We start from the raw sequence: 22,970 nt of genomic DNA, 5'->3' as shown, positions 1-22,970 counted from the left end.
AGGTTCTTTTGATAGACATGGTGGCTTTCTAGTACTCTGACAGAAGCAGGTAATAACAAAACAATGAAGATCAACTTTGGACGATGTCTTTGATGTATGCTATCTTCGAAGGACCTATGGGTTTTTATATCTGAGGGACATGCCAAGTTGAAACGGACAGCTGTGCTCGAGGCGCTGTCCAAATGTGTCATTTTTCACCCACCTAGTCCAGTTTTGCTAATTGTGTTTCGATAGTGAACATGTATAGCCACTCCGGCGTCGCAGATGTGCACCAACAGCGCTAAATAACGTAATTCAAGTTCAGGACCCTGGCTCAAGGCAAGAATGATTGGGCTAGATGAACCTATCGGTGATCATACACGGGAAGTCTAGCGGCATCAATCCTAGGGGCGGCTGTTGATTGGAAAGCCACATGCTGTTGGTCACCAGAAATAGGCAATATTCCAGCTCGAAGACACAGCACCTAACTATCCCAGGCGTCACGCCTTGACTCTTGTGTGGTGGAAAGTATAATGAATCAGGCATGGTTATTTCACTTTGGTCGAATGAGAATCGTGATGAAAGTACTGATCGTGCATCCCACGCGGTTAGATGAAACCGTTCATTGGTAGATGATACTATCGCGGATATAGGATGCCTACTAGCATTACGAAATGCTAACCATCCTATGGTCGATAAGTCTATCTGGAGAACATAGAAGTGGCGAGAACAGTTCTGAAACGGTGTCAATGCGCTTGCAAACAGCTTTTATTCTCATAAAGAAGTGCTCAGTGGCTCATTTCCTAGGGCCTTGGACCCCAGGTAAAGTGGACCCTTCTAGGGGCACAATCACCTGACTTGGTGATATTCTACATCACCCCTGGCGTCTCCTACCAAAACATCTGTAAGCCCCCCAAGTCTACACATATTCAGATTTATTTCGCTATCTCTTCCATTTACAAATTGCCGCGACAAAGTTGTTCTACTTCCCTTAACATGTTCAAGTCGCTTCTGCGCTCTTTGCCCCAGCTCGGACGGAGATGGAGACCTCTTGATTTCTCCAACCCGAACTTTGTTCGGATACCCGAGTGGCAAAAGATCGAAGAGGAGACTCTCCCAGACTATACCGCCTCGCAGTATTATCCAACTCGGATAGGAGAAGTCATCAAAGAGCGATATCAAGTCATCGGCAAATTGGGCTTTGGATCTACATCAACTGCGTGGCTTGCGCGAGACATGAAGTGAGATCCCTCATGATTTTTGAGGATGGCTAATTGGAGATACTTATACATTTTATCATAGTGAACGACGTTATGTTATGCTCAAAATATTCGTCCAGGCTGCATCCATGGGTGAGCATGTGGATAACGAGGTTAATATGTACAGACGTATGGAGCAATCCCCAACCGCCCATCCTGGTCGCAACGTTATAAGAACGTTACTTGATACATTCTACATCGACGGGCCTCAAGACAAGCATCGATGCCTTGTGCACCCCCCGTTATGGGAGAGTGTCTTGGCTTACTTACGCCGCAACCCAGTAGAGCGGCTACCATCGCCAGTCATCGCAGTCGTCCTTCATCGCCTCTTTCTAGCATTGGATTATCTTCATACAGAGTGTCAGATCGCACATACGGGTTGGTAGTCCTTGTCTCGCCTACTTCTTTCATTCGCTTATTATTCTTCAAATCAGATATCAAGGCCGATAATATCATGTTCGGCATCAGGGATGATTCAGTCTTTACTGACTTCGAGGAGTCTGAACTTCAACACCCTGTGCCGAGGAAGGAGGTAGACAAAGACGGGAGAATAATCTACACCTCACAGGAACTCAAAATTCCCAAGCGAGTCGGTGCCCCAGTCCTTTGCGATTTTGGTTCGGCCATGCTCGGTCAATATCACTCGGTATTTGTTCAACCCATGATCTATCGAGCACCGGAAGTGATTTTGGGGATTCCCTGGACATATAGTGCAGATATATGGAATGTGGGATGCATGGTAAGATAAACGGCATGATTGTGATTCGAAATTGCTAACAGTTGAATTCTAGATTTGGGACCTGTACGAGGGCGGTTCCTTGTTCACAGGTTTAGACCCCGAGTCTGAGAGGTATCGGAGTCGAGCACATCTTGCCGAGATGATCAATCTTCTTGGTCCTCCGCCTGCTAGCCTTCTTACTCAAGGGGAGCTTAGAGACAGATTCTTTTCAAGCGAAGGTAAGCAAGTTTCTTATTTTTGCAATATCTTCCTGGTATCTGAGTCAACTAACCCGATGATTTTAGGTGATTTTCTCGCTCCTGATTTATTGTCCGATCAGATTCCGCTTGAGAAAAGGGAAACTACCCTCGAGGGGAGTGTGGAGAGAGAGGCTTTCTTGCGTTTCATGCGCAAAATGCTGCAGTGGGAACCTGGCAATCGTAGCTCCGCTAAGGAGCTGGCGGAGGATGAATGGATCCACAGCCATATGTAGATTTGCATCAGGGAATAAAATACTGCATGCTGCGACAAACACCATGTCTGTCTGATTCGTCCGCATGGGTCGATAGAGCTTAGGCCACACGCCAAACGAATAGTGACAGGACGAGTAACTTGTCTGCATCGATCGAAGGCCCCTATTAATGGCAATACTCCAGGAAGAGAAGTGAGAGAAAAGAGCAAATGAAAAAAGGCAAGATGAACGGCTGCCTCCACTCAGCCCTCTCAACATACAGGCCGAGTATCAAAATATCAAATCCGTCGTAAACAACACCAGTGGAGCTACGTTGGAGAGGATAGGGTAGGAGAAGCGTTCTAAAATAGGCCGACGTTCGAAATTTCACACCGAGCTGTGTAAGCAAAGCTGGGTATGGAAGAACGGTGCCTCGTTCTGGCAAGTCAAGAGGTACTAAAGGGACAAGACAGGATGTGACCGGGTGCTATACCCTATCAGAAGAGCTCATGCTTTAGGGAGACCGAGGAATATATACGAACGGCCATTAATCACATTGTTATTTTATTAGGAGTCGTCTAATCAGAGAACCAATGAGATACCCCCGCCACTTCAATGAAACCGAAGAGTGCCAAGTGCTAATGCCTAGTTCCATCTACGCAAAGTAGCTCTTCCATAGAACACCCGATAAATCTTCTAGCTGATCCGGTGTGAAAGCCTGTCGTAATAATCGTTAGCCATTTGCTTCGAAAGACGATCGAGGGGTAACGCATGCACGAACCTTTGCATCAATGTGCCAAGTATCTTGTCTAGTCTTCTTGAACTCGCTGATAATCGACTTCACGCTCGAACCAACGATGCCAGGATCATTAGCAGCGCGGATACTGAGCGAAGTCAATGCCTCGGGCATCCATTGAGGAGGAGGACTGTTGTAAGGGAAGGCCTGGATCAGAGCGCCAAGACCCAGGACAGCACCGTGGCGAACAATAATCAAGCGGTTGTGCTCGGGAGTGGGGGTTCCAGCGCCGGATGAGACAGCAGAGGAGGCAATTCCTGAACGGAAGTTCTTCGGTTTCTTAGGGAGGGGGTTGTCGATCAGAACCTTCGTGAAGCGTTCATGGAACCGGCTGACCATCTTTTCCCGCAGGAAGACAGGCGAGCATCGGACCATACCGGATAGCGTGGCCGAGGCGCCAGCGCGGACTTCGTGCTGGGGGTCTTCTAGCATGGAGGCGATACACTCGAAGAGCTTGTCGCGGTCTGCGGAGTCGAGCAGGAACAGGCGGCGGAAGTAGATGATTTGGATGTTGATCATGATCCGCAGGCGCTGGTGCCATGATGGGGATGTCTGTCCGATGCGGATGAGAGATTGGATGAATTCGGAGTTTCTCTCGGCTGGGTAGGGGATGTTGGGGAGGTGACGGAAGACGTGGTATGCGAGGGACTGAAGCTCCGGGTCCTCCTTCACATCCATCATGTGCAGGAGCTGTGCGGTGAAGACATCAGGGAAGAATGAGACAAGCTGGGTACACTCGTGAGAAGACAAAGTCGAGTCCAGCCAAAGGAGAACAGTCTTGCTACCCGAGGTGTAGGATGTGGGTGTCTGTTGGCCAGGAGTCCTGGCCTTTCGCCATTCCTCGATTCGACTGAAAATTCCATGAATCACCTTTGTAAATTCTTCGGAAGGCGGATACGGATATGCGCCAACAGAAGAGGACGATTTCTGGGCCTCGAGAAGATGCTGAACATCAGGGTAGGACTCATGGTACCTCGTGCGATAAATAGTTGCAAGAGTCTGACCCATTGCTTCGCGGACGCCCTTGTATGGGTGGTCCAAATGTGCGAGGAAATCTTCCACAATGGGTTTCTCAAGCTGATAATGCCAACCAGAATCAATGATACATTGATGCAGGAGGTTGATCTTGGAACTTTCCTTGAACGCTGCGTTGGTCGACATGTCCAGACGGAAGCTGGATAGCCAATCGACCAACGGCCAAGCGCGGCGGGGATCACGGCATTGAAGGATCATGTGAAGGAATGTTGTCCAGTAGCCAGAGTTCTCCGGAGTGAGGCCGTCGGTGAAGATCTTTCGTACAATAGGGAATGCATACTCCCAGACCATGGTCCGCTTCTCCACGCCTGTATCTGTCACAGAGGAGATCAAAGCTCCGAGAATTTCAGCCGTGGCACGATGTTGGTGTTTATCACTGCCATCTTCAAAGACTTCCTTGATCTCTTCTTGGATTTCCTCAAAAGTAACGGCTGTAAGCCCATCCCGGATCATGAGCTCGAATGCGTAGAGAAGCATCATGGCACAGGACATGCGGAACTTGTCAGCAGATGGGTCCCGAGGCTCTTGCTTCAAGTACATGAAGAACTTGGAGAACCACTGGCGAGTGAACAACTTGCCCATCTTGGTGCGAACCTTCCATTCAACATCGTCATACTCGATGTCCCGTGCTACATTGGACTTGTAAGCTGGCATAGTCTTGCCCCACACGAGCCAGCCAGGGAAGTCGTGATCAACATAGTACTCCGCCTCAGGCTTCGCAAAGCTAGAAAGGTATTCTTGGGTGTATTCTTTATCATAGGGTTTGGTTGCAACCTTGATCTTTGACGGGAATCGCTGATGACCAAGAATGTAGTTCTTGTATTCGTGAGTGCAGATGGCCCGCACATCGATCATGGTAAACAGCGCGATGAGAGCCTGGGAGTACATGCCTCGCAAGCCAGGGTGGTCGTCAATAGACCCGAGTGTCATCAGTTCAATCATGTTGTCGCTGGCGATGTAGTCAAAGCGGAGACCCATAGTGATGACGATGGTCGCAGCACGACTGGCAATCTTCCAGTGGGATACTCGCGCCAGGTTGACCAGCTCTTCGGCCAGGTCGGCTTTCTTTTGCTCGATAGCAACGCGCTTGCTGTTGACCACTGCGCGCTTTTTCTCTATCTGGTCAGTGACATCTTCAGTAGGAGCAATTGCCTCCACAATTTCTTGATCTAGGATAGCCATTCGCTCCATTGCGCGGCCGTAATCCATGACCTGGAAGACTGCGGTGGAGCAAATTTTCTGGACGGAAGGCTTATCAACGGCGCTGGCATCTATAAAGGTTCTGATCACGGCAGGCGCATACTTCCAGTGCCGCCCGACGGTTTTGGCTACACTGCTCAGAAGCAGCGAGTAGAGCGCTCCCTTGATGCGTGCATGATCATTTTCCTTGACACCCCTTTGCAAAGCCGTGAGTAGAGGGGGGATAACGAGTAGCCTACCGCCATAGACCGCCTTGAGTGCCGATTCGCCTGCGTTTTGAGCATTACGGCGCGTTTCCGTGTAGAGCGAGACACAGGATTCGGCAATATCAAGAAGAAGAATTTCATCAAGCTTAGACCGAGGACGGGGAGAAGCGTTGTGCCGTAGGCGTTGGAGATGGTAGACGTTGGCCCTGCGAACAAGCAGGGCTCTAGGGTAATCTTTTCGGATACCACTCATCTTATACGGATGAATGTCCGCGGCCAAGAGACGAGTCACTCGGTCGAGTACATGAGCGGACCTTTCAATGCCCACATCAACAAACCACGACCTAAAGGCAGAATATAAAGCCCCAAAGCAAGGGACATCATCCTCTTGCTTATCGCTCAAGAACCGGTGTACATCATGCAGGACCCAGCCAGTTCGCTCACGGAGTTCATGGACGGTAGTGTATAGCGGGTCTCCCTCCTTGAGGGCATACCCAGTGGGGTAGGTAAAAGCCTGTCTGATTATAGCATCATCAGAGCTGTCCAGGACAGTATCGGCATCTTCATCAACACTATTCGAAACGCCCGAATCATCCTTCATATCGACATCCTCGGAGGTGCCATTTGAGGGTCCTTGTGATGTGGTCGATGCGGCTTTGGGATCAAAGAGAACAGAAACTCCAGACAACACGAGCCGCAGGAGCACGAGGTTCCTAGTAACCTCATCTGACCAGTCCTTGCCGCTTCCATCACGTTTGACAGTTGATGTTTCATGAGTCAGCGCAGATAGCGACTTCAAAGCCGTCTCTGTCTGGATTTTGAAGACGTCGACGGCAAACTCAATTTCCTGACGGGTCGGCACATGCCAATTGATGTTGAGATTATTCACATCCGCCTTGTAACTCCAGAGCTTCGGCTCGATACCGTTCGCTTTGACAGAAGGTTCGTAGAGTGAGAAATCATTAGTGTATGTCCCAGTCAGGTTGAGCAAAAGGTGGTGGATAAAGTTGGAAATATGAACTGTAGGAATGCCACGGCAGTTCTGTTGCATGTAGACTGCAATGTCAAACAGTTCCTGGCGGTGACCAATGACGGCGCTGCCGACATGCACCACACACATGCTCAGCATACTGACATTCCAGACCAGAGCTCGATCACGAGGCAAAACATCGGTTCCTGTGGTTCGGGTTGATCCAGCACCATTATCTTCAATCTCCGTTCGGATAGCTGAAGTCAAGACAGGGATGAAACGCTTGAGGGCCTTCTCGGGGTTAACTTTGCATAGGGCGTTGCAAATGAAAGCCATTGCATCACGAGCCTGATGAATGACATGGTTGGACACGAAATCCACAATCTTCCCCAAAGCGATATCGTAATACTCCGGGGACAAGGAAGCTAGCAAAGGCATGAACGTAGCAGGAAGAGTATTTACGATATTCTCTTCGGGTGAACCGTTCCGAACCCTGGAGACGTCCGGCAGATTTTCCAAGAGTGTGAACACACGGCCAAGGAAAGCTATCGTGAAGTCTCCGAAACCACATGTCGAAGAGCGCAAGATCAATTCCTCGGTCTCATCATCCAACTCTGTATCATAACCCAGCTGTACCTCGGAACCCTGCTCTTCCATCCTTTCCATTTCACCTGAGATCCATTGCATGGCGAGCATGTTGCAGTTGATGTCATCTCGCCCTTTGGTCAAGTCGACCATCGGAATATTGTAACAGGCCGATTGGATGAATGAAAGAGCATGGAGCGATTTTTCAAGATCATTCGCGTCAATTCCAGGCAGCGTCAGACCCAACAAAGTCGTCATATGACAGCGATAACCCTTGGTGCGCGAAATGACACGAGACAGCGATGTCATAGCCCGAAGCGAGGATGCAGTCCGGTGCACCTCGACCAGACCTTGCAGTGAAGGGTAGATTCTCTGCAAAGCCCCGGGTAGGATGAGATGCGGTTCCAAGTAGGCCAGGCCTTGCAAGGTTGACAGGGAGAAGGTCATCGCAGTGCTGCTCTTAGCATATATGCCCATGAAGATTACATCACGGATGCACAAGACGAACCGCCGCTTCAGAGGCTCATTCAATCGTCGCTCAGGGGGGACGTCCATCTCACCGGTTTGTTCGCGATTCCAACGCATGACGAAGAAATCAGTCAGGTAATAAACCAGCTGTGACAGGGTCTTGGTCCAATGGCCTGAGTTTGAAGGATGGAAGAACGTTTCAACAGCTTGGATAAGACCTTCCAGCTGTGAGAGAATTGAGACTTCGGCATCCACACAAGCAGGGGAGAGCGACATCACAATCCACCGGGCAATGTGATGAGCAACCGGGTGCTTCCGCCCATCGCGGTCAAGCATAATACCTAGACCAGACGAGATATCCACCAGGGCACTGTACGGGGAAGTGGATTGCCCGACTGGGATTTCCAGCAACCTCAGTACCGCTGTGAAAATGAGAGCAGACTGGTCCTTTGTGAAGATACCATGCTCGGAGAATGGAATGTGAGCGGCTGGCAGAGAATCTCGGGCCAATCGGGAGAAATAATCCAGATATGTTGTGTCAAATGTTTTTGACCGACCGACCAATGACCACAAATGGAAATGGGTAGGCAGGTGGCTCTGCGGTAGGAGATCGGCTCGCGATTCAGGAGCCGGGGAAGTCGGAAGTAGCAAATTAATGAGCCCGGCGACAACGAAGGCACCTTCTGAGAATGATGTGGTATAATGAGGCAAGAACTCTTCAAGCATAGCGGGAAGTTCACACGGGTCAATGTACAATTGAGCGAACGCACAAAGCTTGGTCAAGGTCTTGACATTCCGCTTCAGGTTGGTCGAGTGAACAAGGCCGGACTCGGTGGGGAGGACGAAAGCCTTGAGCTCCTTGTATAAAGGCCTCCAATCTAAGACGAGGTCTTTGACTGGTTTTAGATAATGCTTGCGCCTAAATCATGGGTTAGCAGCCACCCTACTCCCGCAACCAACACTGATAACCCAACTCACTTGGTGAGAAGCATGAACATGCTCGAAAATCGCTCGGCGACCGACGGGTCAATCCCAGGAGCAAGTGCAAGCTCAAAATACAATTTTACAAGGCTGATGCGCTGCGCCCGGGTCGGGTCGAACTTGAGCGATAGCCATCCACGTAGCTCGCGTGTCCAGTGCACGGCTCCGGGGTTGAAGTCGCCGGCCTCCACTGCAATATAGAGCTGATTCAAGATCTCTCGCAGATTTTGATTCCGCTCAGTCTCATCCTCAAGCTGGTATGGGAGATATTTGAAGTATGGATAGGTACGGGGCCGCACACGGGCTATCGGTTCGCCTTCGCTATTCACAGCGACTGGCTCACCACCGGGCGAGGTTGCCCGGGAGAGATCTTGTGCATGATGAAAATTATCGGATGTGAGGATCGCCTTAGGGCCGGAGGCTTCCATCGTCGGATGGGAGGTAATGGTCGACACAAGGTGGAGATGAGGTGAGGGAGGAGTAGCCTTTGCCGTCGGGTGAGCTCTGGCAGCAATACGTCAGCAACGCCGATGTTCCACGAGGATAACTTATTTTCCGCGCAGTATCAAGCAGAGAACAAGTTTGGAAGGAAATCGTACTTTCAATGAAACTCCGAAGCTCCCACTCCAAAAAGCGCGGGATTTGGAACCGGAGATTATATTTCACACGGCTGTGTTCGCATGGGGTACTTTTTTTTCTCGGCAGGCGAGGGGGGAATATGACGGGCTCGTATTCGTTGTGATAATTGAGCAGCTCAGGATTACAGCCTCCGTTTCTTCTTTTCTTCTTGAAATGCCTAGTTGTTGAAGGTCAAGAGGTCAAAGGGGAGAGAGACGAGGTTGTGATGACATAATTATACGTAACGACCTAAGCTTGGCCCTGCAGAGTGACCCGCGTGGAGAGATGCACACTAAAGATGTAAAATGCTGTTGGTACAGTGGTTTCACTTTTGCTTTTGATAGTCCTTTGAGAAAGGTTTGCAAGTTACTCTTTCTCTCTCTCTCTCTCTCTCTCTCTTCTTGTCTAATTTATAATAGTTCAGTAGTTCAGTTAGTGGGCGGCTGCGCCTTTTACCCCAATTTAGGCAGACAGCCACCTTACGCAAGCATATCGCCCAACCAACAATTCGGGATGGCTGCATTTCTGGCCATTCACAGCAGTCTAGGTCATGTCTTATAACTTAAATCACATATCAATGTACAAAGCAGATGACTCAATCCAATATTGAGCCGGGTCATCGCTACTCGTAATTCTCCTTCATGCTGGAGGCAGGAAAGAACCGAAAAGAACACCCTGGATCAACGCATAGGCCACCATGCTATAGACAGCGGCCACAAGAGTCCGGCTTTGCTTGGGTGAGCTTGACCTGAGATCTACAGCACTGGTAACCAGATACCAGTACCACAAGGGATACCCCGATGAGATGCGGTTGATGATCTGAACATGGTAGCTGGTGAATGCCATGACGGCCAGCAGACCCTGGGGAACCGCCAGCCGAGCGAGCATTGACCCCGGGCTTGTTGAGGAGGAAGAGGGACTTTGTAATGCCCACAGGCTAGATCGGCATAGAATGGCCAACATGGGCGCTGCCAACAAGAAAAGAGGTATATTGGAAACGGTCCAGTATCGCAAGAATCCAACGTCCCTATTGCAGTCAGTAAGAGCGAGGACAGTGGTATTCGGATGTGAATTTACTGCTTACCAGTAATGATTTTGGACCCAGCCGTAGATGCTAGGCAAAGTCCACTCGCACCATGGCCGAAGATAGCCCTCAGACATGCAGTACATACGATAGGCCAGGATTTGAGGGATGACTATCCCAGACCCCACAATACAGCCACCAACAATGACCACTGCAAGACGAACAGTGGTGTGCAATGTAGGACCTTTAGTCAGGATCTTCCAAGCCAAAACTGCCGCATCATAGGCAAATAGGAACCCGCTGAGAATTCCATTACTGCGGGCCATGGTGCCGGCCGCGAACAGTACCGCGGATGTGAGAACCCGAATATCTCGCAGGCGTGTTGCCCCATTGCGCTCGGCGATGAGAGAGGATGAATAGAGGTAGAATCCAGTAATGTTCAAAAAAGAGACTATCGACTCTCCATAGGGCGCGGATAGGAAAGCACCTGCTGGTGAAATGATATGAAGAGCTGCAGATAGGAAGCAAATGAGATGTTGGGTGGCAGTCGCGTGGCCAAAGATATTGGCCGACAGACGATAAAGCGCCAATACAGACAAATAATGGGCAACGTGGGAGAGAACCACTCCCACCATTGCAGTGCTGGCGGGTCCAGCATCTCCACCAGAGAGACGAATACCTATTCATATTATTAGTCTGTGTGGTATGGATAGAATAACAAAGGGAATTATGTACCGGAAACAAATATAGATAGAAGCTTAGTGTAGCCCCAGCCAAAGGCCCATTCTTGCTCAAACAGATATCCCTTTTCGGCAATATCCAGGTAGTAGATACTGTCCCATCTGGCAAATTTAAGGGGCCCCGAGAGAGACTCAGATTGGGCAACTGTTGATGGGTCGGCAGCATATGAGATCAGGGAGGTGGAGGTATCATAGCCCGATCCTGGACAGGCGGCGACGACGATATACAACAAGACCTTCCATGACCAAAATGCCAGTGTCAAGCTTCGAATTGGGTTGTCTAACCGCAATAGTTTGGCAAACAATGGCGGTGGCCTTGTGGTGGGTTGAACTGAAGCCATGACAAGTTTCCAGTGACTTCAGCCACTGACCTTGGAAAGAAGGTGGACTTGAATAACCCTCAGCAATTTTCCCAATGCGGACACCTAACGGAATCGGGTCTAGATGTCGGGATGATTACCTCGCGCTTTTTGGTCTGCCGGTCTGCCGAGGTAACGTAACTTTCCCAGGAGGTGAAACCTGAAAACCTTGGAAGGTTCGCATAAGTCCGCATAATTAGTCATCCGATCATTCCCCCGGCCGTCGATCAACCTTGGAAATATTAAACCCTGGAAATTGGCTTCTGAAGGTCTACTATGAAGCTACCTACTAACTACCTAGGTAGGTACATACTTGTATTAGAGTGGCAATTGTAAGGGAGATTCCACAGTAAAAGAGAAAATCAACAAATTCCAGGAACAAACCTTACGTTACTAAGTACTCCATATATCGTATAATAATTTATAATTTGCCAAGGATTTCCATTACAACATACCTATGTATTCCCAAGGCTTTGGTCAAGTGAGCTCTGTCTAAGATCGGACAGGGATATTATACCTTCTTGGCAAGCCCCATCTTATTGGAGCATGGGCAGATTGCCCGAGGTTTTGTTACCTCATAAGCCCATATACTAGTGTAAGAGTATCCATATTCTAGGCATGGTGGGACTGTTGTCACGTTCAGAATTTTGAATTTTTCATATTTTTCATTTGGATAACCTGAGGGATTTATATATACTAATACTATATTGGAACCAGACCAATTGAAGTCCCGGAGAGTTTAATGGACTAACATCTGTACTCCATAGCGGCCTTCGGAATCCAAAAAGGACGATGAATGATCGCCGCGGGATCCGGATGTGTCGGAGCCCGTATAATCACCGATCCCGCTGACAAGCATAAGCCGAACTTTGCATTAAACCATGCATTAAGACACTCCAGGGCTTTATTAATATTATATTATTCAACAGAACAAGCATATTAAACACATTAGACAAATTAGACAAATTAGACAAATTAGACAAATTAAAAATACACACTTTTATCAATTTGTGCAACTAAATCAGTTCCACTATGACTTGATGATTACTATTTGGTCTTTTTCAATTTTGCAATTTTCAATTTTTATTTTTTAATTTACATAGCTCTATAAGGCTGACCGCCCCATTTATATTAAGATCCTTTATTGCTCTTGCAGTTTTATCCCTTCCACTCTTTAACCCTTTACCTTTTACCCCTTGCATCTATTTCTTTCTTACCACATATTGCAGGTTACAATCTTGACTTGCATGGCCATTTTGTTCTTTCTGCAGTGATTAAACCTTTCCCACACATAGCTCCGGGCTGAGCCCCCTCCCCCCGCAGCTGACGCATTTGAATACGGGCTATTCATGACTAGTACATCGGGGGTGAAATTCCACAAAGTTTCCCACAAAGTTTTGGCTCTTCAACACCAATGTGGCTCCGCTAGGGCTCAAGAATGCTGTTGAATCTTGGCCTTACAGCGGATGCCGCAGCAGCCCACGCAAATGAACCTAGTAACCAACCAGACACTCAGCCTTCTACGTGTGCTACCTACTCGCCTACCTTCTTACTGTCTGCTCTGCCATTGTTGAACTCCTTCTGCAGTCCCCCCAGGCTTCCTGATGGTTCTACTGATTGTCCGGGGCTTGTATCCGCTATGGTGATGAGTCCGATTGAGTCGGCCTCGAGTTCCGGTGAAGCTTCCAATGAATCGTCTGCTGTTGTCGCCAGGCCCCGAGTTTCCCGGTCAGCCACAGGTCGGAAATCTCGACCCAAAACGTCATATCAATTCGCCCATCCCGCCGCTCATGCTCGCCACAAGCGGTTGAGGTTTCGTCCTAAGCTCCTCCTGCAGCTACAACAGGTGTCACAAGCCCCTCGGCCGCTACCGGTTGTGGATGTCCTGCCATCGACGTCTTACCTGCCATTAATAGCCCGCAAGTTCCCGGCCATCTATCGGACCAGAAACGGATTGGGTCCGTATGACCTGATCGTGGTGTTGAGCGAACAATACGACCGGACGGTGGGCAGCATTCCTGAAAAACGTGTCAGCTCGGAGGATGAGGACGAAGATCATCGCGAGGTGGTTGCCACAATCTGTCAAAAGTATCAAGAAGATGCTCGACTGAAAGGAAAAGCGGAGATATGTCTGAATTTCGGGCCTGTCTGGGAGGCTTCGCCTCTCCCAAGCGGGTCTTATGAGTTTGTCGCCCAGACAGAGAGCGGTGTGCAGATCATGCGGTGGGCTTTGCGTGGTGGGAGGAATCGCCGGATGACTACGCCAGGGACACAATCGCGCGAGGACGGCAAACGCTTCACTTTCAGCGTCATCGATCCTACCACTCGCCGACATCCCGTTCTCGCGTCCATGACTCGAAATCAGTTAGAAGTCAACGATGAATACTCCGCGGCTGTTCGGTCCGGCACCGGTCCCACGACTCCAAGCTCAGGAATGTCGGTTGTGAGTGATGCCTCGGATGCAGACACCCCCCTCGATGGAGGCTCGGTCACTCTTGATGATGGACTGCGAACTTTGATTGTCATCACCGGCGTCTGGGTCGCCTTCCGTGAGGGATGGTCAGACAACTTCCGCTACGGCGATGCGGCCTCTTCATCCGGTACAAAGTCGAGTATGTCTCCGACTTCCGTGAAGTTTACATCTCCGACGACCGCCAAGAATGAAACCGACTCTTTCCCGGATAATGATGAAGACGGCAAACGCTGCTTGTCGGTTTCCAATATCCGCCGTTCCACCACCCCAGCCACCGTGGATGGAACCAAATCCACTAGTTTGTCCAAACGCTCCAACTCCACTGGTGCTGCATTCATGGATCGAGCGAAACGACGATCCGCTTCTGGGCTTAGCACTCGCCTGAACCGACACAGCATGTTCACTGCCTTGGGCGAAAACGGCCGAGACATCGTTGTCTCTCGTCCTCCTTCTCCTCACCAACAATCCGCTGAGGTGGAAGATTCATATCGAGCTGGTCATCCTAAAGCGAAGTCTCCTGCAAAAGCCCAGCCAGAAACAGAAAATGTTGGATCAAATACGGTAGCAGGTCGAGACCCTGCCTCAAATTCCCGCATCAAACAGCATGGCAGCACCCACAAGAAGAAACCTGATGCTCCAGCCCCCGAGACTGTCGACTCAACTTCCAACAAGGGCAAAGTACGCCGCCGTCTCAGTACTTTCTTTGGCATTTTTCACCGAAAACACGATACTCATTGACCTTTCAATTCTCCATCACCATGTATATTCCTGCATCATGTTTGTGGCTAGTCCACACATAGGCATCATCACAGCACCACGTTCGAGTCTCATCGCATCTGGCATAAGTTGGGCGTTTATACGTTGCAGTACGATTCGTCAGGTACGAATCCTTGGCCGGTTTCCCTTTTCTTCTACTCTCCTCTCCGTTTCATTCCAACTAGCATCCTGCATCCTTTGCATTTGCGCGTTCTTCCACACTTCTCTTTTCATACCTACTCTTTCTCGCCATATCTTCATCTTCATGTCCTGGGGGCTCAAACTCAATGTGCATGCTTGTATCTCACACGTGTACATTGCTATCCATCTATCCATCTATCCATCACGCTACATATGAATAAATACCCCACCACTGGCAGTCAATTCCACAAAATTTTCATTTTATCAAGTCTCCCAAGTATAGGTTCAAATATTTCGCTTATCTCATTAAGGAATGAATATAAGAGCAATATGGATCTCCATTTAAAGTTCAATTCCCATGGTATTCATGGTATTCACGGCCTTTATAAAGCTGCATATGTACGTAGGCAACCCATCTCAAATCCTTACCGCTCAAGAGCAGTAACAGCCTTAGGAATATACGGCTCCTCTAAATACTTAATCTCCTCAGGAGACAGCTGAACCTTGATAGCATCAACAGCCTCATCGATCCTCTTAACACTGTGCAGTCCAAGAATCGGGTTCTCACCAGGGTGCGTCAAAGACCAAGCGATAGCAATCTGAGCCATGCTCACACCCTTCTTACTAGCGAGTTCCTCAACCCGGTCAATAATAGCCTTATCAGCCTCCGACTCGCGACTACGGACAAACATCTTCAGCGCACCGTCGCTATTCTCACGCACCGTCCCGCGCGAGCCCCAGGGGCGCGCCAGAGCGCCACGAGCAATCGGTGACCACGGGATAATGCCGACTCCAGCGTCTTGGCAGTAGGGGATCATCTCGCGCTCTTCTTCACGGAAGAGAAGGTTGTGGAAGTTCTGCATGCAGATGAATTTGTGCCAGCCGTTGCGCTCGGCGATGTTTTGCAGGCATTGGAATTCCCAGGCCGCCATCTGGTTGTGGGTTAGTGAGATCGTGGATGGTAGGAAGGAAAAGAAAAAAGACGAAAAGGAAGGAGGGAATAGGAAAATAGGACTGGCCATGCACATACCGAGCTAGCACCGATATACCGGACCTTCCCGCTCTCAACGACGTCGTTCAGCGCCTTCATGATCTCCTCGCGCGGGGTATCCCGGTCCAAGCGGTGCAGCTGCAGCACATCGATGTATGTACCCAGACGTTCGACGCTGGCGTCGACGGCGTCGAAGATGTGCTTGCGCGACAAGCCGGTGCGGTTGACGAAGGGGCCATCGTTTGTAGCGCATGCGGCGATGGGTGGGAACTTGCCCTCGTCGTCGACGCCGAAGAAACACTTCGTTAGGATTACCACGCGGTTGCGGGGGATGTTGTACTTCTTCAGGGCTTTTCCGACGATTTCTTCGGATTTACCGTGGGAGTACACGTCCGCCTTGCGGTAAATATTAGTATCTTATTCGGTGGTATTGAGAATGCATGTCTTCAATTTACCGTGTCCCAGGTGTTGATACCCTGCTTGTAGGCATGTTCAATCAGGGGCAGGGAGTCTTCCTCATCTAGGACCCAGTCTTGCCATTGCTTGCTGCCATAGCCCATTGTTCCAAGAATGATCTTGGAGATCTTTAGACCTGAGTTTCCAAGGCTGTTATTTGGTATCAACGTCTTATTCGCGTGGGATGTGTTCGAGGGTTCTGTACCGGACATATTCCATCTTATTATCGGCCATTGTGAAATTTTCTGGTTTATTTATGTGAGCTCTAGTGAATACAGCGTTAGTTATAAGAAATATAAATAATTCATGTATCGATCTCGTTGATTCACATTGAAGGAATATGACGTCAACATTCCCAAGATAAGCCCTGGTGCACTCCAAGGGGGACTCACCAAGTGTGTCAGCACAAATTAACTGGCGATATTCAGTGGAACAAGGGAAAGAAGATGCGGAGTTATTGAGATTCATGTAGACTAAAGCCTGAAATGAGTCAGAAGAGTCCAGAAGAGCTCATTAATAATCCAGGTGAATCTGCCGAAAACCACAAGCGTGGGGCTGATGTAGCCGATGAATTACCGGCATATCCACCTCCATGCTGATCGGTCCGGAACATCGGATGTTGAGATCTGATATAGTATATGCATTTATGGTATATTCAATGCCGCTATATTAGGTACCTTTTATACACCTTAGATCTCTTAACACGAAAAACATACATATGAATTGGATTCTCACAATCTTGGAAGCTAGCTATGCATAGTAACATTCCTCAACTCTTGACTGGCTCACCAGAATACGGCCATGTGCCCAACAACTGCAAGAATTGGCTTGTCACTCGATACAGCATGTTGCTTGGCGCTAGGAGCAGAGAAGCTGGCTCCGCATTCATTTCCGGCTTCTCGATATCAGTGGGAGGATGAACCCAGGGGAAACGACTGGGCACAAATCCATCGATTGTCACACCATTGCCGAAACTTGCATATTTCTCATCGGGATTCTCGTAGACTAGGTCGAAGTCTTCCCAGCGGACAATTTCGGTTGCCGCATAGTAGTGGAGGACAGTGCCGGGCCAGGGAACAATCACCTTTCCATTGTCGTTCTTGTCTGTACCACAGAGCATGAGTCAATGTGTAAATCTAGGAGTGGTAGGATGCTTACACCATGATTTGCATGGTCCTGACCAGACCATGTGAGGCATTCTTGACTGGACCCATTGGTTGAATGCGCGTTGAGCACACTGTGTCACAGATACGGACCGCAGTCTGTCTGTCTGCAGTCGAGATAAGACTCGAATCATGTAGTCACTTGCTCGCTGGATGCCGGGGATGGCGGACCCATTCACAGGGCAGATTGGCGGGTTGAAGACTGCGAGATATACCGGTTAGACACCATAACCTCAAAAAAAAAAAAAAAAAAAAAAAAAAAAAAAAAAAAAAAGTTCAGGTGCTTACCGAAAAGGTTAGGGAACTCGGCGACCATTGCAGCCATATAACTCTCGCAGGGTCCTTCGCGATCCCACTCTTCACTCAGTGATCGTCCAGCGCGGCCAGTGACTGGGAACCGTGGCTGGTATGGCTCGAAGCCGGTGGCATATACCAATATGTCACACTCGTATTCCCCTCCAGATTCAGTGATGAGGCTATGTTCGGTCAGCTTCTTGATTGAGTCATGCACGTACGCAGCATTAGGCTTCTGCAACGCATCCAGATAATGGCCGCCGGGCGTGAAGCGACGACAGCCAGCTTCAAATTCTGGTACGAGGGCATCCAAGAGATCAGGGCTTGAAATCTTGGACTTCATGAATGAATGTGCCAATGATGTGAAATTGGCTTGAGATTTTGTTCCTCTCCACAGTCCCGTGAAACTTGCGGCTAGTCTCTGCTCTAGTGAGATGCAGAAGTTGTAATAGCGCATAGGGCATGTCTGTAGAGCTTGTTTCTGTTCGGTTGAGTCTAGATACAGATCAGCGCTTCTGTCGCAAACCCTTTTCTTTTCTTTTTCTTTTTTGCAGTAAGGGCAGCCACTCACATTCGCGCTGAACGGTACCATCCTCAGCCGATACATGTGGGAGGATCCATGTTGGACCTCGCGCAATGTTGATTATTTGCGAAGCAACTTGAGAGCCCCGCCTAGTCAGCGTGGTATGTCTTCGGTGTGGCTTTGCAACTCACCTGGCTGCAAAGCTGCCACGCACTGAATGGCGCTTGCACCATTCCCAATTACAATCACCCGCTTGTCCTTGACGGTCATATCAGCTGGCCAGTTTGCAGTATGTACTTGGACTCCTCGGAAGGTCTTTTGGCCTGCAATCTTGGGGGACTTGTAGTTGTTCAACCGTCCAACAGCGTAGACAAAGACATCAGCAAATATGCTCCTTTCTTCGCTGGTAACCACATCGCGGAGCACAATTTTCCATTTTGAGGAGACTTCATTCCATTCTGCTAGGATGCATTGGGTGTTGAAGGTCATAAAGCGGCGGAGATTGTGCCTATCGACTACATCCTCCAGGTATTTGTGAATCTCGGGGGCTGGAGGATAAAGCGATGACCATGAGGGGTTAGGTGCCCAATTGAACTGGTAGGTGTGGGAAGGTACATCGCATGTGCATCTATCAACATTAGCAAACTACTTACCCATCTGATAATGAGTCTCACGGGAATACAGTCGTACATACCCGGGATACCGATTCTCATACCATGTACCCCCCAAGGAAGGATTTCTGTCGTATATTTCGAGATCGACACCTGATAACGAAGTGGTCGCATCATGTGCAAATTGGATCCCCGAAATACTGAAGCAATCTGATAAGAGAGAGTATCACTCAAGTTCAGTACATGTGCACGTACCCAGCACCGATAACCACAATCTTCAACGGGCGTGCCACAAAGGCACTTGGGATGAGATCCATTGCAGGTAATGTGAGAGAAAGTTACAGGAAAAGAAAAGAAGAAGATCTCCAGGGCTGAAAAGAACTGGGGAGACAGGTCATATATCGCGTGTCTGGTCTTGTCTCGTCTTCTACACAACACGTGCGTTCTCAACGAAAGGACAACAGAGACGATGTACACGTTTCTTTGTTTACATGGATCAGTCTACATGGTCTACTCAATGTTTTCAGGATGTTTCAAACTCCATGATGAGACACGGGAAGACTACGGAAATACTTCCGTTTCTCTGTTGGTAGAGAGGTCTCAACATAATACTTCGGGAAACACAATCAGCAGTTTCCAAGTTAGGTCTTGGAGATGGCGATGGAGCAAGACTACACAGGGCTCATAATCTCTCCTGTTTTTATTATACGCCGTAGTCCTATCTCTGTTTTTATTGATAGTGATTATACTATCCATACTCACTCTCTTTCTTCTTTTAGTAACTCCTTCTTTAAAGGGCTGCTCTATATTCCTAATGATATGACATACTAAGAGAGGACAGCTAAGCAACGTAGATGGTTAAATAGCAGTCAGAAGCACGAAATGGAAGATTACCTCAATATATTTCATTTCATTCCCGTAGCTGTTTCGACAGGTTGATCTCTTACCGTCTCTCTAGTCATATCTGCCATTCAGCACTTTCTTCTCTTTATCTCTCTCTCTCTCTCTCTGCCCTCATACACAGTACCCAACATGTTGATTACTGATTATTACTGTAGTATGTCTACTCACTACCCTACATGCCAGCAAAAACATCTAACATTACCAGACTGCATTCTCAACCCCGAATGGGACCCAATCGAGTTCGAACCTCAGAGCGAGCGGTCCCACATCCTGCGCCAGCCAGTCGAATGTATCCGAGCCATATGCCTTGCACCCCGCGAGTTCAATTTCCCAAACAGCTGGACCTTTTTCCTATCCACATCTGAAGAAAATATGACGGCGGTAAGACTGCATTGTCAACCAACCTACGAGCGCCAACCCACCGTTCTTGAATATGGCTCCAAAGCCAACATCGTGTTTCAAAAGAGATCGACTTTGGTCCCACCCAATGGAGAACTGACCTTTGTTCTGAGCGTGAACCCGGGATTTACGGTGGGCGATATCCACGAAATGATTGTTGCGAATAATCGGCACAAATTTGAGATTGACGACGATGGCTGGATTGGCCGGACCTGGGTCTATGATCAAATTGATCTCTTCAACCAGCATGGTGTTTTCGCCAACCAGGATGAGGTCGCGCTGGTGAATGATGGAATCCAGAAACGGTGGCCAGGGGAGTTTCCTGACCCGCTCGAGATGGGGACTTACTATGGGTGAAACCACGAATCAACAGGGGTTGCCTCTTTCTCTCATTCTGATGTTAGGAGCCTAGTCTATGGTCAAATTTCTTTTTTTTTTTTTTTTGTTTTCCTTTTGTGGCGAGAACAAAGCTATTTTCTTTTGCCCAGCTGTACAACAAAGAGTTGTTACTACATATGAAAGGCTTTTTGTCACTATCCGACCCTGACAATGTGAGACTGACTCAGTCAATGTAAACAACTAGCCCCGTAGCCTACAGTAATACTGATAGCGCGAGATACAGGAGTGCTGATCTTAGTTGACCGAGCTTCTCTCTTACTGGTCCGATTTTTGGTGCTCGTTTTTGAGCACTCCTTCCAGGTTTCATTAGTCTCGTTTTCTAGACAACCTAGATAATATAGGAAATATTGCAGCCGGAGCCTAGTGTAGAACTAGGAGTTGACGGACCTATACTCCGTACAGGTAGAACGACTATTGAATCTGTCTTTCCTAGCTTGTCTAGTGTTTTCTTTCTGCCTGCAGTTGGGAGGAATGTATCATTTTACGAACTGACTCTTGATTGTTTTGAGTTAGATATTAGTTGTAGTTCTCTAAAGGTCAAATATGGTCATACCATGTCCATCATTTGCGCCATGGTATTTTTCTCCTTTTGGCCTGAACCTAAGGATATCTCATTACAACATAGGCAGACATATAAGGAGAATGTTTCAGCTTTGAGTTAAGATCAAGCGGAGAAATCCCTTGAACAATTTGTCTGGCCGACAACTTCCCTCTTCCATTTACTCCGATGTCCCATCATCTCCTTAAATTCATCTTTTACCTTATAGTCCACGGTCACGTGTGCCCTATATTTAAATCATTACGTCATGTGTCGGAACCCGAAACGGCAAAATTCAAAGCGAGTACGACACTCTACAGGCCATTATCATCATGGAAAAGAAACAGAGCACGATCAGATCCCGGAAATCTCACAATAAATCCCGTGCAGGGTGTGGAAATTGTAAAAGACGACGAATAAAAGTGAGTGCTTTCCAAACGGTCTCTGAGTCCGGTTGTCGTCTCTCTTCAGCTACCCTTGCTACCTTCATGAAAGATGGGTGTAAAGGAGAGAAGCATGTATTTCAGGATCCCAAATACTCTGCAGCCATCAATATGTTTGGGGGTGACTAGACTGGATAGAAAGTGGGAGTTCTGATGATAAGCCACTAATAGCGTACAGTGTGATGAGAAGAAGCCAGCATGCTCCAAATGCATCCATCATGCTATCGAGTGCGATTTCCTTTCGACAACATCTATATCACCGGCTTCATCCTCTGTAGCTCCATCCCCATCTAGGCCTTCAGAGACACAATTCCGGTTCAAGCCTTCTAAATACCAACCCGAAGAACGCACACCCAAGGATGAAGCAGGCCAGCCATCTTCGCAGACGGTCTCTACAGAAGTCCAATGCGAAAGTCCCAGTGCCATACCACAGATTCAGGATACCCTCTCATTTGCCGACCTACGACTCTTCCACCACTTCGTCACTGAGACATACCGCACCATAACGGACGAAGCAACTGACCACAATCGAATTTGGCAAACTCACGTTCCACAATGGGGATTCACCTTACCATCCATCTTCCACCTCATATTGGCGCTGGCAGCCTTGCATCTAGGCTATCTTCACCCCGAGGTGCGAGACCAGTATGTGATGCAGGCGGATGATCACTTCACCTTTGGCATTCGATCTGTGTCGGCTATTCTATCGAGCCTTAACTCGGGGAACTGCCAGTCGATCTACATGTCGACAGTGCTAGTATGTTTTGTCTATTTCGCACACGGTCCAAAACCGGGTGAATACCTTGTATTCAGTGAGACGGGCAAGGCGGAATGGCTGGTTCTTATGAGAGGAGTGAGGTCGATTTTGATGTCTAGTCGTGATAAAATCTTTACCGGGATCTTAGAAGTTCAACCCGACCGTGCTATTCAGGGCGTCAGCCACTTGTTACAAGACGAGCTTGGGGAACATCAGTCTCATATTCAACAACTTCAACGTTTTATCGAGACCCAAACTGGCGGGAGTTCCACGGGTCAGGTCTACATTGGTGCACTTGAGAAATTGCTCCAAATGTTTGAAGAAGCATATCAGTGTCGAAGCGCTGGGAAGGATGGTGTTCAGTTGATGCCCTTTGTCGTCGGATGGATATACACGCGGCCTGAAGAGTTCATCAGTCTTCTTGAGGCAAAGGATCCTGTTTCATTGGTTGTTCTTGCTTATTGGAGTATCCTTTTAAAGTTCATGGGATCCTCATGGCTTATGATCGGTTGGGACCGGCATGTCATAGCAGGAATCCATGAGTGTTTAGCACCCGAATTCCACAAATGGATCGAGTGGCCAGTGAGTTTTATTTGCGATTGATCTGGATGGAGAAACTCATTCAACGTCACGTCTGGGGTATATAAACAAAAACATGAAAACTTGGAATGTGAAAGCAAATCATCGTAAGCGGATTTTACCCCCGGACATGCACTTCACCTTACCTCCAATAT

General features: G+C 48.5%; 7 protein-coding genes across 7 annotated transcripts; 3 read left to right on the top strand and 4 right to left on the bottom strand.

Annotated features, from left to right (window-relative positions):
* Positions 1 to 975: 975 nt before the first annotated feature.
* On the top strand, positions 976 to 2,449 carry N7525_005616 (uncharacterized protein; the record flags this gene model as incomplete). Its single annotated transcript, XM_002564597.1, has 5 exons — positions 976 to 1,220; positions 1,282 to 1,616; positions 1,673 to 1,977; positions 2,030 to 2,195; positions 2,262 to 2,449. The coding sequence occupies 5 exons, from the start codon at positions 976 to 978 to the stop codon at positions 2,447 to 2,449; spliced, it is 1,239 nt and encodes a 412-aa protein (XP_002564643.1).
* Positions 2,450 to 3,062: 613 nt separating this feature from the next.
* On the bottom strand, positions 3,063 to 9,076 carry N7525_005615 (proteasome activator BLM10; the record flags this gene model as incomplete). Its single annotated transcript, XM_002564598.2, has 3 exons — positions 3,063 to 3,125; positions 3,189 to 8,586; positions 8,646 to 9,076. The coding sequence occupies 3 exons, from the start codon at positions 9,074 to 9,076 to the stop codon at positions 3,063 to 3,065; spliced, it is 5,892 nt and encodes a 1,963-aa protein (XP_002564644.2).
* Positions 9,077 to 9,905: 829 nt separating this feature from the next.
* N7525_005614 (uncharacterized protein) lies at positions 9,906 to 11,371 on the bottom strand (the record flags this gene model as incomplete). The annotated part of the gene is made up of 3 exons (XM_002564599.1): positions 9,906 to 10,293; positions 10,351 to 10,969; positions 11,026 to 11,371. The coding sequence occupies 3 exons, from the start codon at positions 11,369 to 11,371 to the stop codon at positions 9,906 to 9,908; spliced, it is 1,353 nt and encodes a 450-aa protein (XP_002564645.1).
* Positions 11,372 to 12,827: 1,456 nt separating this feature from the next.
* Positions 12,828 to 14,600, top strand: N7525_005613 (uncharacterized protein; the record flags this gene model as incomplete). The annotated part of the gene is made up of 1 exon (XM_002564601.1): positions 12,828 to 14,600. The coding sequence occupies one exon, from the start codon at positions 12,828 to 12,830 to the stop codon at positions 14,598 to 14,600; it is 1,773 nt and encodes a 590-aa protein (XP_002564647.1).
* A 584-nt stretch (positions 14,601 to 15,184) lies between these two features.
* N7525_005612 (aldo/keto reductase) lies at positions 15,185 to 16,440 on the bottom strand (the record flags this gene model as incomplete). Its single annotated transcript, XM_002564602.1, has 4 exons — positions 15,185 to 15,691; positions 15,790 to 16,146; positions 16,206 to 16,356; positions 16,412 to 16,440. The coding sequence occupies 4 exons, from the start codon at positions 16,438 to 16,440 to the stop codon at positions 15,185 to 15,187; spliced, it is 1,044 nt and encodes a 347-aa protein (XP_002564648.1).
* A 535-nt stretch (positions 16,441 to 16,975) lies between these two features.
* Positions 16,976 to 19,114, bottom strand: N7525_005611 (flavin-containing monooxygenase; the record flags this gene model as incomplete). Its single annotated transcript, XM_061213456.1, has 7 exons — positions 16,976 to 17,310; positions 17,365 to 17,571; positions 17,658 to 18,158; positions 18,235 to 18,321; positions 18,378 to 18,814; positions 18,881 to 18,997; positions 19,053 to 19,114. The coding sequence occupies 7 exons, from the start codon at positions 19,112 to 19,114 to the stop codon at positions 16,976 to 16,978; spliced, it is 1,746 nt and encodes a 581-aa protein (XP_061070477.1).
* Positions 19,115 to 19,829: 715 nt separating this feature from the next.
* Positions 19,830 to 22,839, top strand: N7525_005610 (Zn(II)2Cys6 transcription factor domain-containing protein; the record flags this gene model as incomplete). The annotated part of the gene is made up of 3 exons (XM_061213455.1): positions 19,830 to 19,854; positions 19,906 to 20,381; positions 21,658 to 22,839. 3 exons carry the CDS (start codon positions 19,830 to 19,832, stop codon positions 22,837 to 22,839), a joined length of 1,683 nt encoding a protein of 560 aa, XP_061070476.1.
* Positions 22,840 to 22,970: the final 131 nt, after the last annotated feature.

Source organism: Penicillium rubens (assembly GCF_028828025.1).
Source record: "Penicillium rubens strain IBT 27055 chromosome Unknown utg000002l_segment0_segment0, whole genome shotgun sequence".
NCBI classification, from domain to species: Eukaryota; Fungi; Ascomycota; class Eurotiomycetes; order Eurotiales; family Aspergillaceae; genus Penicillium; species Penicillium rubens.
Note: the sequence above shows the minus strand (reverse complement) of the source record. Positions and strands in the feature narration are given on the sequence as shown.